Source organism: Cupressus sempervirens, chromosome 4 (genome assembly GCF_028749045.1).
Source record: "Cupressus sempervirens isolate cs-2001-9-10 chromosome 4, ASM2874904v1, whole genome shotgun sequence".
Lineage (NCBI taxonomy): Eukaryota > Viridiplantae > Streptophyta > Pinopsida > Cupressales > Cupressaceae > Cupressus > Cupressus sempervirens.
The window spans coordinates 161,718,791-161,735,861 of record NC_143121.1 but is presented as its reverse complement, the minus strand read 5'-3'; the positions used below and the strand labels follow the sequence as shown (position 1 = coordinate 161,735,861).

Here is a 17,071-nt window from a genome sequence, read left to right as displayed (position 1 = left end):
TAGTTAATATTTATATTTATAATCATGATTGTAATTAAATCTCAATTTACATTGTTTTGTACTTTAAGGGTTATAATTAAGCTTAAAAATAAACTTAGAGTTATAATAATGATGAAGGTTAGAATAATATCTATAATTAAGGATAGAATTATATTTCACACTTTAATTAGGATTGAAGTTAGTGTTAATGTTAAGGTTAGGAAGCGAATCAAAGTTATGATTAACATTATGGTTAGAAATAAGTCTAGAAAAAAAAAAATAATAATAAATAGGGATGCAATTATCAAAGTGAGGTTATTATTATGGTATACTTATTGTTTATATTAGAATTAGGATTAGTGATAGATTTAATATTTATATCAGATTTATCATTGGAATTTTAGTAAAATTTAGATTTTCAGAAAAATCCAAGTTAAATTAGATAATCAAAATTAAGACTAACATTAATATTATAAATAGAAATAAGATTATGAATTCATATATGAATTGTAATACATTTTGAATTATTGTAATTTAACAAATATTTATTCTTCTCATATGATTTATGTAGATATATGTATTAAAGACGTAAATTGTGTATTAACTATCGTAGAATTCATTAAAAAAAATATTACAACAATGAAAATGGACGTAATGACTTATTTTGTTCTTTCCAAGGAACTTATCATTTATAAAAAAAATATTTATAAAGTTTTAAAAACTACTTAAAAGAAAAGCCCCTCTCAACGTCTTAGCCTTTCCAGTCTCCTCTAATATTTTCTGATTAAGACAAACATAAATATGTAGTTTTTGTAGATTTGACAATAACTCGCTTATGAGGTAATCAGAACCACGTGCTTCTTTTACTTGAATGTTTGTTGGCAATATATAAATCATCTCAGAGGACTTTACAATATTTCAAATCACAAAATGCTACATTACATTGAAGAAACGGTCGAGAAACTCTCAAATTCAACTTTACAGGAAACGAGGAGGTCCATACTAAGTTTCGTAGCTTACAGTTAGCTTTCATTGAACTGCAAGAAAACATTCACACATGTGCATGAATATCAAGCTAGTGTGGGATTTACAGTAGTTGTTGTTTAACACTATATAGAGAGAGAGAGGAGGGAAAGTTGAACATAAATGTTGAACTTTGCAGTGGATGTAGTCAAATTGATGAACCATGTTAAATCTCGTATATTTATTTTTTATTTATAATATGTGATTTCCGATTTGTCTATTAGCTTAACAAATTTATGGTTTATCTAGCTTCTACTTGGGTAATGGAAGCTTCGTTTACTGAACGAATCCCTGATGAAGATGATGTAGTTGCCCCTGATGTCTGTGATGTTACGATTTTATGCTCGTCATACTCCCAGCTTGACATTGACTTTGGTTCCGGTTTTAATGTTTGGCTCTCACCAGTGCTTACAAAAGCAGGCTTTGAAGGATTCGGCAATGTCACTGAACTGCTAGAGAGCATCGTAATAACATCAGACATAATGGGTCGAAGTGTTGCATTTGCTTGTACACACAGAAGCCCAACATGAATGCACCTTAACACCTGTTCCTGACTAACTCCTGATGCCTCCGAATCTACCATATTCAGCGCATTTCCTCCTTCAAACAGTTTCCATGCCTGCAACACATCTCATTAAATAATTAGAATCTTAAATATCACACATTAAGGAAGAAATTAAGTTTAGAAAAATAAGTCAATTTTGACTATTTAACACTTTTACTAAGAATCAAATTTTAATGTATAATGTTTAAGCCATCTAGAATCTACCTGCCTAGCACTGAAAATTAATGGCTGAAACAAATGAATAATGGAAAATTCAGTTTCTGTACCCATTCAACAAGATGTTGCATATCGTGTGGCAGATAATTATCATTGTTTTTTCTTCCACTCACTATCTCCAGAAGAACCACTCCAAAACTGTAGACGTCTACTTTAACTGACAATTGCCCTCTCATTGCATACTCTGGAGGCATGTAACCACTGAATAGAAATTTGAAATAGTTGTCAGTTAGTTTAAACATTAATCCAATTAAAATAAAAGCTTAATGTATTCTAGTTAATTTCCAATAAAATGTACCAAAGACAAGAAAAAAAAGAGTCAAACATGATTCTTTTTCAAATTCACTAAAACACAGCGAAATTTTCTTTAAAAAATGTTGTTTTCGATCACAAAATATATAGATCGTGAAGATCTGAAAATTTCAACACAGATCATTGTGTTTTCTTTTTTTGAAATTGAGTCAATAGTGCAGTTGATAGGAAGAATAGCCCCGCCCCTTGACAGAGTCCCTTGAAAATTGGTTAATACTTTTGTTAAAAACAAAAATAATTGATATTTTTAAACAAACATTAGCTAATAATACTTAAGGATATCTTGTCCTATAGATCCCTTATACCCATATGAAGTCGAATCAATTATAAAGCTTACATTTAGATTAGATAAGATAATAATAATAAATAGACTCTTTATGTAGATAGGCTTTTTCTATTTATTTAAAATTAAAATATGTTTATACTGTTTTTAACAATTTCAAAAATATACTTTCGACTGACCTATGATTAGAATATTGATAATAGACTAGAAGAATAATAAAATTCCAAATGTGTAACTAAGAATGATTTAAAACTTAAGGCGGACAAAGTGCATTATCTTTATGATGCTTACTATGTGCCTGCAACTCTTGTATGGATATGCGTCTTGTCTTCAGGAAAAAGTTTAGCTAAGCCAAAGTCGGCTATCTTTGGATTGAGTTTGTGGTCAAGCAATATATTGTTTGCTTTGATATCTCTGTGAATGATTCTCAACTGTGACTCCTGGTGAAGGTAGAGAAGCCCACGAGCAATTCCAATGATGATATTATAACGCTTTTGCCAATCTAGCTCTTCACGCTTCTCTGAATCTGTAGGCCCCAGTTAAAAAAAAGATAAATCACATCTTTATCTTCATCTTTTCCAAAGTAGATTAAAGCACAATGGCCACTTACCAAAAATAAATGTGTCTAAGCTCTTGTTTGGAAAATAATCATAAACAAGCAGCCTTTCATTTCCCTCTACGCAACAACCTAGCAGCCTTGCAAGGTTTCGATGCTGAACATTGGCCACCAGTTTGACTTCATTCATAAATTCTTTCTTGCCTTGTTTAGATTTGGCTGAAAGTTTCTTTACTGCTATCTCATTTCCCTCTCTAGTTGTCCCCTGGAACATTAAAAGTAGTTTTTGAGCTCTCCGCATGTTATTAAATTGATGATACTTAAAAACATAAATAGTAACAGATATAAAATTTTCACAGTCCATGTATTCGTAGATATAAAATTTTCACTTCGTAGAATCAAATCTTTGTGTTAATCATGATGATAGATCACAATTAGATCATCAATTGTGATTGAAATGTTGATGCAAAAATCATACACATTTAAATCTATAAAAAAATTCTATAAACAAATTCTGTGAACATAAATAGTGTCAACCCACTTTGTATACTGCACCAAAGCCTCCCTCTCCAAGCTTATTGTTGTCATGAAAATTTTCTGTCGCCTCTATTAGGGCTTCTAAGCTGAAGACAAGATTTTGGTCTTGCATGAACCCAGTTTCAGGGGAAATCTCTGTAGCTGTAGGAAACAACGATCAAAGAATGGTCAGGGAATTCGTGACACTGGAAATGACAACCCAAAAAAATGAAAACAAAGAAACAGAGATTGAAAAGAGCACCTTGAGTGGGAGTAGCAATAGTTATTGGTTCTTTACAGAAAAGAGATTTAACTCTTTTTCTGAATATGATCAAGCAAATAATCACAACTATAATGATGGCTCCCACAAGCCCCAAAACGATAGGTAATGTTTTCGAAGACTTTTCTGCAAAATACAGTAAAATAATTTTTTACTACATTACAAGACCATTCATTTTCAAATGACAAAGGGAAGCTGGTTCAGACTTCTAGGAGATGGCTGCTGGATATAACATAAAATAAAATAAAATGTAGAAGGATACACTTTTACATATGGTATACAATATAGGCTTGATACTTCAAGAAAAAGAGCTGAATATGCTTACTTTTGTGAGCGGAAGTAGCTGGATGTATGGACTCCTCGGGAGCTGGAGAAGGAGCGGGTGATGGTGCAGAATGGAAAAAGTAGTAAATCTCAAATCTCGCCTTGCAGCTTCCGGTCAGAAACTGGGCTCCTTGGTTTAAGGAACAGCAACTGCTCAGATTTGCTCTTGCTTCAGTCAAGCATGTTCTGCAATCTTGTACTGATATATCTCTCCAACACTGAACTAAACCGTATAATACACCAGTTGCATTATAATTGGCTGTCCCCTCAGCGAAACCCTTATTCTCAGGGATGTAAGCTTTGTCAGACAGATTGGACAAAAGCCTAGCGGTTGTAGTCTTAAATGCGTCTTTGCTGCTACTAATATCCATTGTGTTCCGCAGCTTAATTCCATCAGTATCCAGTTTTGAAATGAAATTAGAGTTGTTATAGCGCATGAAGCAGTCATCTAACCATATTTGCCCACCTATATCACTGGCGCAAAGGTCATGAATGCTTTTATTTGCTTCCAGTGCACAGTTTGAGCATCTCTCTGCAGATATGTTTCCAGTACACTGCAGAAGACCAAAGACCATATTGGGATATTGTCCGCGGGAAGAAACGTTAAACCCTGAGTTTTTGGGTGCATTAAGAAACAGATCGTTGATAACTAGGTTTAAGTTTGTGGAGTAGATGCTGCCATTGGAGAAAGTTGAGGTATTGTCGCACCTGCTCCAGACGTACGTGCACATAATTGAATCAAAATTAATAACAAGAAGCAGGAAAAGGAGGAGGCATGCAGGAAAAGTTGTTCCTCTGGAAGGAATGCAGGGTAGAGAGTTGTAGTTCATCTTGGTTTCTAAAAGTCTTTGAGTTTTGCTCTTAGCTAATGGTGCAACGATAAATTAGGTAATGGTTATGTTTATTGAATTTTGTTGTTCAGTATAAGATGTAAACTGTTAACCAACAGTTTGACAATTAGTCCTGATGATGTTAATTTAAATTGTCTAGATCAAACTGTTTAATTTTTAAATAAATTATTTACTTTTCAAAAGTTTCTGGAATATTAAAAAATAAAAATAAATGAGAGATGAATTTTACTTCAAAATTATTTTTATAATATAAATAACAATTAAATGTCATATACAGATCTGAAGTTGTCACGATCTTATTCACTTAATTCTAAAATTTATTAAATAATTGAAAGACCTCTACAATTCAGGTCTTTCATCTAAATCAAATGATCTTAAAACTTCCAATAATAATCAAATATCATATCAGAACTATCTACCTATCTCTTAAGAACAGTGGAAAACAAAAGCACGGAAGATTCGTTTAGCACTACTAACGTATGCCTTCAGCATTTTAATCGTGATCGATACGCCCTCTCTACTGTCTTACACCAAAATCTAAGAGAGACAAAACTACACACTATGAATACGTCAGTGGCCATGAATATTTTGTATTTGACATCACACTAAAATATATGGACACAGTTTCCTCTGCCAGCTGCTGACATTTCTTCATTCATTAATGAGACTCCTGACCCGCCTATAACAATTCACCAGCAAGACCACCAAACAACGAAATGTACCACACGAAGAAGAGATATGAGGTAATTAATGTTCAATTTCATCTTCATCTTGTGCACCATCAACGTCAATCGCTATTTGTACGGGGACGATTTTAGGAACCGAGGAGGACTAAATTCAAGACCTAAGCTACACGGAAATGTTTATGTAGGCATGACATGACAGATATCTGATTTTAATAGTTAATATTAAATCAATTTTAAGACTGTATTATGAATATTAAATTATTAGAATAAGAAAACTGTCACGTCAGGCTTCGTTTTGATGCATGTAGAGATATTTCTGAGTTGCATTGGCATAAAATAGGAAAAAAATAACTTTGTCTGAAGTATTCTTGTTTGAAAATGTGAAATAAATATTAGAGATAATTCTATGCAATGATATTACATTTTTCACACACTCGCGCATACATAATTTTGTTATTTGATAAAATATAATCTGAAATTTATATTTGTTAGACATTAAATTATATTACAATGTTAAAAAATTAATATTCAATTATTTCTAATGTTAATTTAATTTTCATAATCAAATTAGAAGTAAATATTGTAGATAACTTTAATTAATGACATTGTATTTTCTTACTTTGAAAATTATGATTTTATATTATATGTGTAAGAGAAATTCTTGTATAAATATTCTAATTACATAAATAGAGAGGGGGTGAATCCTTATGTCAAGCCAAAAGGAAAAAGAAAAGTACACTCACAAGGAGTTAATCTACAAAACTAAAGACCCAACAACCTAACCTACCCAAAGAGTTAGTAGAAACCAAATAACACCAATAAGCATGGAAAGCAACAAAAGCTCCCTTAGACCAACCAAACTACAAGGAAGTGACCTTGACCTCTTTTCAATCTTGATTTATCTATTTGATATGATTCAAGAAATATTTTTGTCTCTCAATACCCTCCACGAAAGTCAACATAGGAAGATCCTCCATCATTATTATAGAATCCAAATCTTTCTACTTCTTTTTGGCATGCCTATGCTCAAGTTCTTCCTTCAAAAACTAAAAAGAGCCTCAAGTTTTATCCATCACATCCTTGTTAAAAAACCATTGTTTCTTTCAACTTCGTTTTGAGATCCTCTTGTTTAGTTTTTCCATTGGAAATCACATATGAAATCTCCTTCTCATTTTCAAAGGATGCCAATTTGTGGAGCTCTCTAACCTATTCCTCACTACTTGCCCAATTGTCAAGTATAATGAAAAGGTTGTGAGAAACTCCCTAAATTATTTGATCCTAGACACATTGAGACCAGTCCCCTTCCCTAGCATGACTTTAACTACAACTTCTAGTATCTTTATATTCTCTTTAGTAGTGTGAAGTTGCATAAAAATATATTTGATTATTTTCTTTTTTAAATTATAGAACTCAAACTTGTCAATGGTCTTAGAGTAGTTAAAATAGTCTTAGGAGTGTGAACAAGGGAATCGGGGCTATGAACTTGAGAAGAGAAAGAAGGTTTAGGAAATAGAACTTTATCCTTTTGGGGTGTATTATGTGGGTTCTATTTAGACTCAGTAGACCAAGAGGTCAAAAAATCCATAAAGACTTTAAGAACCTCCTTTCAAATCATATTATTTTATTTCATAGTGATTTTGATCTTTTCTCTTCTCTAAAGGTCAACTCTATTCAAATGCTAATTCCAATAGCCTAGTATTGGCCTCAAGCTCATTGGCAAAATTCACCCTAACTATGGTAAAACTCTTAAGAAAAGAGAGAGGAAACCCACACTTATCTAAGGAAGATTGATGGTGAGGCTAAGAACCAATCAGAACTAACCTCCTTCTTTAATAATGGGAAGGGGAGTTCTTTCCCATATAGAAATAATGATTACCACCTCAAACATCAAGGGCATTAGTGCCCCTAACAATCAGTAATCTCCTAAAATGTTGTCTCAAAACCCTTGACTCTGATATTATTCTTCTCCAAGAAACCAAGATTAATTTTGAAGATCTACTTAGACATGATAGAAATATGGGTATTTGGAAGTTCTTTGGTTATGGGGTTTCTTCCACCTCGAGAAGTATTTCTCTCCTTTGGAATCCAATAAAGGTAAAATACTCTCTAGATATATTCAACTCTAATTGGCTAGGTGACTAGGTGAGAACTACAACTATATGTCTTTCCTTCTATCTCATTTACTTTTATGGACCTTTCAACACCTTTTGCAAGGCGAAGGTTTGGGAGAAAATCAAGATTTTCTCTCAAACCATTTAGATTGGAACTTTATTTTTAGAGGTAATGTCAATGTCATCTCTAGCTTTGAAGAGAAAAAAGGAGGTGTTAGGGTAATAAGCCAATCCACAAGGAGTTTTAAAGATTGTATTGCCTCATGTAACCTCTTAGACATAAAGATCTCCAAGGGAACCTCTAATTGGAAAAATAGAATATTTGGTTCTAATAATATTGCACAAAGGCTAGATAGATTTATGCTTATAGGGAATCTAGCTTCCCTCCTCCACACCCTTTAAACCCACACCAATCCCATTTTTTAATCACAATTAAGCCTATGAGATGCTCATTCAAATGTGAAAATATGTGGTTCCTTGATAAATAATTTCTTCCCCTCCTTGAAAATTGGTAGCAAGAAGAAACATTTCAAGGGTCCAAAATGTTTTGTTTTCTCTCCAAATTGAAAAGACAAAGCTTAATATTCTTGAGTGGAAAACTTTATCTTTTAAGAATATCATTAATGAAAAGATCTGAGTAGAAAATAAGATTAAGGAAATTCATGAGGAAGTTTTTCCAAAGGAATGCATAACTACTTATATTTCAAAGAAAAATACCTCTTAAATAAGTATGAATATGGTCTCTCCAAGGAAGAAATCTATTAGAGAGAAAAATCCTTGGAAAATTGGTTCTCTACAAGAGACAGAAATACTAATTTTTTCCATAAAAATACAAAATTAAGAAACAAAATCAATAGGATCACTAAATTAAAAGCCTCCCAAGGCATTGGAATTGAGAATCCTAATGAGATTGCAAAGGAATCAATTACTTACATTGAAGACATGCTAAACAACTCGGAGTATTTGGATCTTAATGCCTAATCAACATTGCTTAAGAACATTCCCAAGCTCATCATTAAGAATCATAGTTCACCATGCTTAATAGGAGCTTTCCTAAAGAATAAGTTAAATTAGAATTGTTCTCAATGCATCCTAACAAAGCCCTTGGGCTAGATGGGTTCTAGGCTGGTCTTTATCAAAAGTGTTGGTGATTCATGTATGATGATCTTTGGGAATCTGTCAAAGGTACTAGAAAATATGGTCTGCTACTTAGAGAGATTAATAACACTTTTCTCACACTCATTCCCAATAAAGAAGAAGCAATCAAACTATGTGATTTTTGACCTATTTCCCTTTGCAAAACTATTTATAAGATCGTTCTCAAAGCATTTTCTAATAGACTTAAGTCCCTTATACCACTTATTATCTTAGAAGAACAAACTTTCTTTATTCGAGGTAGATCCATTATGGATATAACTATTATTATTCAAGAACTTATCCATTATGTCCAAATCAATAAAGAATCATGCATGTTGATCAAGGTAGATATTGAAAAGCCCTATGAGAAACTAGATTAATTCTTTCCATATTCCTAGAAGCATTTGGCTTTCCCAAGCATGGATCCATCTTATATTTAATGTGTCCTCCTTAATGGATCCCCTAAATGTTTTTTTGATATTTCCATAGGTCTAAGGTAAGGTGATCCCATCTCCCTAATCCTTTTTGTCATCATGGTAGAGGCTTTTCAAAGAATGGTCAATGCTGGCCAAACCAAAGAATTGATCCCAGGTGTAAGAATCCCATATAGGATATCTAATATCACTTATCAACAATTTGCAAATGGCATCATTGTTCTTACTCATAGCTCCATTAGAGAGACTTCCAAGCTTAAAATTATCCTAAATCTTTATCTAAAGGTTTTTGGTCAATAAGTCAATGCAATCAAATCCCAAATTTTCTTCCTTTAACACACAATCCTCCCTTGAGAATAGAATATTGATATAAGAAAGGTATGTTTCTTTGTAAACACTTGGGTATGACTATAGATCAAGGTATTAGATCTAATAAATTATGGAAACCATTTGTCTCCAAATTAAATAGTCAAATGGATAACTAGAAATCCAAATGGCTCTCTAATATAGGGCAGCTAACTATGCTCAAATCTATTTTGTCTTCCTCCCACCTACCAGATTTCGTGCCTACCCGTATCTCATAAAGCCAAATGTAATCTAGTAAAAAAAGAAACTTTCTCTAGATAGGGGTCTCTGAGAATTATAAAAATGGTTCTAATTAGCTGGAACAAGATCTGGAAGATGATTAGAGGCCTTGGTCTAAAGAGAATATTTTGGTAAAACAAGGCTCTAGGAGCCAAATTAGCATGGAGGCTCTTCAAAGAATCAAATTATAAATGGTCCAAAATTATCTTCCACAAATACCTATGCCGTGATGATCCTACCAGCATCTTCTGGATGAAGATCCTCCCAAACGGTCTAGAGTTAAAAAAAAATCTTAGATGATAGAAACATTGTGAGTCACAAGTTCACTTTGGATATTGGTAATGGCAATTCGGCCCTGTTATGGGATGACTCTCGGGGAGGATATCCCCCTATGATCTATTGTTTCACCCAATGTCTTTGCCACCCTCAAAGATCTATCAGACCCTAATCTTTAAAAAATTACATCAGGTTTCCCTTGGAGAACCCTAATCTAGAGTGGGAATAGAAATCCTTGGATGATAACCCTCTCTCATTGGATGACATTTATGAAGTTAGAGTTGTTCTCAGCACCAAACACGTCTTTCCCAAAAATACTGAAGACTCCGTAGTGTGGGCCTACGGACAAATCCTAGATCTACAATATTAAATATGGATATAACTCTATTGTGTAGCTCTAATGGTGGGATAAATCTTACCTTCCCCCTCATCTCTGTCGGGACATATTCTGCCTCCTTCTAGAGTTTGGTATGTTCCTTTGGGTTGCAGCTCAGAAAAGAACCCCGATAGCTAAATACCTTTGGAATTTAAGGCCTATCCCATTTATTTTCTTTTGTATATAGTTCTGTTTCTACGAAGACTCTCTTAGAAAGTACCAAGTTATCTTGGCCATTATCATCGACATATCATAACTTGTTATGACTCTGTCATCCCTTATCTTGATATTTTGACATTTCTTTTGGATTTACATCTAAAACTTTAGATGTTTATCTTACAATCTTAGAATGGGTATCAATTTTGGTATCTCGTACTTTGCTTCTATGTTTTTCATTTATGGTATCCTGTGGTAGTTCTGCCCCCACCCTTTTTTGGCTTTGTATTTGTTACAACTATTATTCGGTAGCTTCAATTCTTATGGGTATGTTATTATGGTTTCAAATAGTATGATGTGGATGTATTTTTGGTAATAGTTATATCTCTCTAGTAATGAGGTCAGACAAAAGGGTTTAATCTTTTTGGTAATTGTTGTCATTTATACCTCACATTCTCAGCCAAGATGTATTGGCCCTGGTCTTCTCCCTATCCCTTCCTCTTTCTATCCTTTTGGTTCAAATTGGATAATTATCTGTACTTTTTTTAAAGTATTATCTTTCTTGCCTTTTCAATAGGAATGTTTTTCTCAGGCAACTATTCCTGGATGGTTAATAATTTCTCAGAAATTCTGCCAGTTTTTTCAAGCTTCTGAATAGCAGGACTTAAGGATGGCAAGATGCTTATCAGTAATTCTAGATGTGGGATTATCTTCTCCTTCATTTTTTATTCCTTGATTATTCCCTGTTGTAAGGAAGGGAATACCCTTCCAAGACCTCTATAGTAGAGGCAATTGTTATCCTTCCAAGACCTCCATAGTAGAGGCAATTGTTATTCATATTTTTATGCACTTGTCTCATTGCAAGGATGGAAATGCCCATCCAATTTCTTTCATAAAGGCATTTGTAATAAGGAGGGTATGCTCTCCAAAGTCCTCTTTTTGTTTATGAGGCAACTGGCAATGTATCTACTCCTATCTAGTTCTCATGTATTCTGATTTTTTATCTTGAGCTACACTAGAAATTTTCTTCCCCATTCTTTTTCCCCTATTACTTATACTTTGAATGAGATTCTTATAGAAATTTTGAATAATATTAGTAAACTATTAACTTATGTGATTTATTAATTAAAAATAATAACACTAATATATAATTTTTCAATTTAATTTTTGAAATTTCAAAATAAATTATAAACTCCTATATTGACCACTTAATAAAATTTCATAAATCATTCATATAAAAATTCTGAATCTACCTTTCCAAAATCTATAGAATAGACATACAATCTCTAATTTCATCTCTTACGATGTTGTAACCATGTAATCAGCAAATCTTAATCCTTGTAGATTCATTAAGAATCATTAGTTTCCACCAACCGATTAAAATTCCGAATTGCATATTAATTAAAATATACAAAATGCATCATAAGATCTGAATAAACTGTACGGCAAATTTATCTAGCTTCTACTTTGGTAAAGGACGCTTTATATACCGAAGGAATCCCTTATATGGATGATGTGGTGGAGGAAGAATTTTGCGAGTTGGATTCTGGTTTTAAAGCGTGGGTGTCACTTGTATTCACAAAAGCAGGCTTTGAAGGACTTGGCAAAGTGACTGAACCGCTAGAGAGCATCGTAATAACATCAGACATAACTGGTCGAAGTGTTGCATTTGCTTGTACACAGAGAAGCCCAACATGAATGCACCTTAACACCTGCTCCTGACTAATTCTGGATGCCGCTGAATCTACCATATTAAGTGCATTTCCTGCCTCAAACAGTTTCCATGCCTGAAACACATCTGATTAACTAATTAGAACCTGCTTGCCTAGCGTTGAAAAGTAACAGCTGATAAAATGGGTAATGGAAAATACAATTTCTTACCCATTCAACAAGGTGTTGCATATCGTATGGAAGTTGATTGTCATTGTTTTTCCTTCCACTGATGATCTCAAGAAGCACTACTCCAAAACTATAAACGTCTACTTTAACTGATAGCTGCCCTCGCATTGCGTACTCTGGAGCGATGTATCCACTGCATTGAATTTGAAATTGTTATCAATATTTCCAAACGATTACAGTGAATAACACAATGACAGTGAAGTTTTATATATTAAGAATTTGTATAATATCATTCATTAGAAGAAACTTGCTGTATGTTTGATTAAATGTAACTATAATATATATAGTTTTATTGAAGTTCGGGAATGTTAATAGTTGTGAAATATTGTTTGATGAGTTTGACTCAAAACAATATAATGAGTTCTGATAGTAAAATTATAATTTTATGAGTTAATCAACTATAGAAATTCTATAATAGTTTTTAAAATAGGGTAGAAAACTAATTGGAAAACTCCATGGTTAAGTGAGTGTTAATTGAGACAATGCTTGGATGACAGATAGTTCACCCCTGTGAGCATAACCTAGACAGAAATAGTACAATGCACAATTAAAGAAAAGATGTTTATAATAAATATAATTTCAATGAAATTCAACAACCTTTTGAAAGTTTAGAAATGCCTTTATAAAATTTGATGTGAACAAGCTGATTGAAATGGCTTCAAAGTAATTGACATGTGTGTAATTAACATGTTACACATTTACAATCATGTTAATGCTTATTTAACTTGTGTGTAATTAACTTATTTATTTTTTAAATTAAGAAGATGATTTAGTTTAATAGAATCAAAATAGTTTGACCTTTTTATAGTCATGAAAATTTAATAATGTTTCAATCTTGAGTATATTTTGTAAAAAATCAAAATACTAATGTTATTAATATAAAAAGATAAATAATTGTCAACTTGTCATGTAGATTCTAGTGGGCCTTAAACATCACATATTAAGGAAGAAATTAAGGTTGGCAAAATAAGTCAACTTTTACTATCTAACACTTTGAATTTAAGAATCAAGCTTTAGTGTGTGATGTTTAAGCTGTCCCATAGATTTTCTATATCAATTTGAAGCCACATGAACTCTAATTTTTTTATGTTGACAACTATTTTATTTATGTATATCTTTAACAATAATTTTGAAAATATTTTCAACTGAAATTATTTAATATACATTATAAAATTAAAATTAATATTTGAAATATTTATTCAAAATCAATTTAAATTTAAGATCAGATCAACTTACCACGTGCCTGCAACTTTTGTGTGGATATGTGTCTTGTCCTCGGGAAAAAGTTTGGCTAAACCAAAATCAGCTATCTTTGGATCAAGTTTGAGATCAAGCAGGATATTGTTTGCTTTAATATCTCTATGAATAATTTGTAGCTGTGACTCTTGATGAAGGTAGAGAAGCCCACGAGCAATTCCAATGATGATATTATAACGTTTATGCCAGTCTAGATCCCTACGCTTTTCTTCATCTGTAATTCAATGTTTTAAATTATGGATTACCTCGGTATCTTTTCCAATGAAAATTAAGCTGAAGCTTAATGACGACTTACCAAAAATATAAGTGTCCAAACTCTTGTTGGGAAAATATTCATAAACGAGAAACCTTTCATCTCCCTCTATGCAACATCCCAGCAGCCTTGCAAGGTTTCGGTGCTGAACATTTGCTACCAGTTTCACTTCATTCATAAAGTTTTTCTTGCCTTCTACAGATTTGGCAGAAATCTTTTTCACTGCTATCTGAGTTCCATCTCTAGTTGTTCCCTGAAACATGAAAGAAGAATTCAGAGCTCTCTATTTGTTGCCAAAATAACTATCCTCTAGACCATGAATAAATTGTCAACCCACCTTGTATACTAAGCCAAAGCCTCCGTCTCCAAGCTTATTGTTGTCTTGAAAATTTTCTGTGGCTTCTGCTAACACTTCTATGCTATAAACAAAACTTTTATCTTCCATCAAGACAGATTCTGTGGAATACCCTTGGGTCTCTGTAGTTTTAGAATAATGAGATAAAAGTGGGTAAGCTTAGGGAATTTGTTACAGTTGAACCATAGCATGAGAAAATTAAACCTGAGAAATATATTTTGAAGAGCACCTTTGTTGGCATTAGCAGAAGTAACTGGCTTCCCAAAAATGGCAGATCTGATTTTTTTCCTCAATGCAACCAGACACAGAAATAAAACTAGAATGATGGCTACCACAAAACCCAATATTATGGGTACGGTCTTGGAAGATTTTTCTGCAAAATACAGTTCAGTTTTTATTTATTAGAATCCTACCACTATTGTCCTAAAACTTCCAAACGAGAAAACTGAGTTCTAGTCACTGTTATGAGTTAAATCTGTTCTACATATGAATAACATAAAAACTCTTATATGTTGATAAGGGGTTATAGCTTCAAGTCAAGATGGTTAGCATTGACATTCAAAAGATAAACACCTAAAACTTGGATGAAATAAAAAAAATTATTCTGTTATGGCGAAAATTTATATTTATATTAATAAAAATGGTTAAAAAGGGCTCCGAAGAAACTTTGGATGCAATAATTATAATGAGAACTGATGATACTTACTTTCTGGCGTGGAATGAGATCCCTCTGGGGAAGGAGAGGGCGCCTGGGCATCTTCGAAAAATGGGTAAATCTCATATCTTACCTTGCAGCTCCTGCTAAGATACTGCGCTCCTTCGTTTTTAGCACAGCATTTGCTCAGATTTGCTCTCGCGGTGACCAAGCATTTTCTACAATCTTGCACTGATATATCTCTCCAACACTGAACTAAACCATATACTACACCACCAGTAGCATTATAATTGGCCAACCCAACTGCGAAACCCTTGTTTGCAGGGATGTAAGCTTTGTCTGACAGATTGGATAGAAGGATGCCAGTTGTGGAGATGAAAGCATTTCTGCTGCTATTAATGTCCATTGTGTTTCGCAGCTTAAATCCTGTAGTATCAAGAGTTGAAATGAAATTAGAGTTGTGATAGCGCATGAAGCAGTCATCCAACCATATTTGCGCGCCTATGTCAGTGGCGCAAAGGTCGTGAAGGCTTTTATTTGCTTCCATCACACAGTTTGAACATCTCACTGCTGATATATTCCCAGTGCACTGGAGCAGACCATATACTTTATTGGGAGACTGGCCGCGGGAGGAGATATTAAATCCTGAACTTTTTGGTGCGTTCAGAAACAGATCGTTGATAACTAGGTTTAGGTTTGTGGAGTAAGTGCTGCCATTGGTGAAAGTAGAGGAATTATCGCATCTGTGGCCTACATAGGTGCATATGACTGAAGGAAAATTAATTACAAAGAGCAAGAGGAGGGAAGTTAGAAGAAATTTTGTTCTTCTGTGAGAGTTGTTCTTCATTTTGTTATTCCTGTCAGTTCTGCACTCAATTGCTGTGTGCCGAATTCTCAGAAGTTCTCAGAAGTTGCAAGGATGAATTAGGTCTGGTTATTCTCAAACATAAGTCATTATTTTTTATTTATAAAAATTGGATACATAAGGCGAGAAAATATTTTTCACTGTTTGACTCTTAAAATGGATTGTATTGTGCAATTTCTTGTACCTGTCAGATGTAATTATTTATGACAGAGTATCTTCAGCAAGGGAGATAAAGGTTAGAAGTTCTAGATAGAAGTAAATATTAAATATTTGGTAGTAATATTTTTTTGATATAACGAGCTCAATTTAGGGTTTAAATTTTTAATGTAATGTCATGAGGTGATAAGATAATAAGTGATTATTAAAAAGAGGAGTTGAATAATGTAGAATTGTTGTATGATTTTATATTCAATTAATTAATGTAGGCTTGTGTTGTAGTGCATAGATATTTTTGGCAAGAATTTAGATTCTATGTGTTGGTATTGTTTATTTTATATGTTTGTTCATGGATTAGCAAGAGGGTGCTCATCCGGGGTAAAATTAAGCACATTATCAGTATATTAGCAGCATTCAGAGTGTTAAAGTTCAGTTTCCACATCACAGACCTACATCTATCAAAAACAAGTTTTTGAAAGGTATTGAGCAACCACACAGTTTAACTGCTAAAAAAACATGACAGCAGATGTTAACGATAAATAGAATTAAAATTAATTATTCATTTTTTTATTGTTAAAACTGATGATCTATAGTTAAACATAACCAAGACAGCATAATCATTTATTTTCTTCATAAAATTATTCAAGTTTGTACAAATTTCTTTTAATGACAATGGTATAGATAAATATCCTAAATAAATTGTAGTGGATAATTATAAAATGACTCTCTCCTACACCATATCTTTAAAATCAAAATGCTTATGATTTATAAGAATAAATATATATTTTTTCAATTAATAATAATTTATAATAATTTTAAAATAAAATATTGATCACACTAATAAACAATATATTATTCTATATCTAAATTGAAAGAAAATTTGAAACCATTCAATAATAATCAATACATTATCTAGAACACAAATCTAAAAGAAAAAGAAAGCCATTCAAAAGATTTTCTAATAA

General features: G+C 32.8%; 1 protein-coding gene across 1 annotated transcript; it reads right to left on the bottom strand.

The window, feature by feature from the left end:
• Positions 1 to 1,155: 1,155 nt before the first annotated feature.
• Positions 1,156 to 16,060, bottom strand: LOC149560477 (uncharacterized). The gene is made up of 14 exons (XM_089827621.1): positions 15,137 to 16,060; positions 14,660 to 14,803; positions 14,413 to 14,552; positions 14,118 to 14,328; positions 13,802 to 14,036; positions 12,548 to 12,698; positions 12,172 to 12,453; positions 4,056 to 4,935; positions 3,713 to 3,856; positions 3,476 to 3,612; positions 2,989 to 3,199; positions 2,670 to 2,904; positions 1,834 to 1,984; positions 1,156 to 1,621 (listed from the first exon to the last, which is right to left on the bottom strand). Exons 1-14 carry the CDS (start codon positions 15,930 to 15,932, stop codon positions 1,244 to 1,246), a joined length of 4,095 nt encoding a protein of 1,364 aa, XP_089683747.1. The 5' UTR covers positions 15,933 to 16,060; the 3' UTR covers positions 1,156 to 1,243.
• Between the last annotated feature and the right edge of the window lie 1,011 nt (positions 16,061 to 17,071).

Bases quoted from the DNA above. Each gene is read 5' to 3' on its own strand.
- LOC149560477 (XM_089827621.1), bottom strand. From the start codon at position 15,932: ATGAAGAACAACTCTCACAGAAGAACAAAATTTCTTCTAACTTCCCTC. The intron at 12,699-13,801 runs GTAAGTTGATCT...AATTCAATGCAG, and splicing joins ACAAAAGTTGCAGGCACGTG to TGGATACATCGCTCCAGAGT. The intron at 3,857-4,055 runs GTAAGCATATTC...TGTATTTTGCAG, and splicing joins AGCTACTTCCGCTCACAAAA to AAAAGTCTTCGAAAACATTA.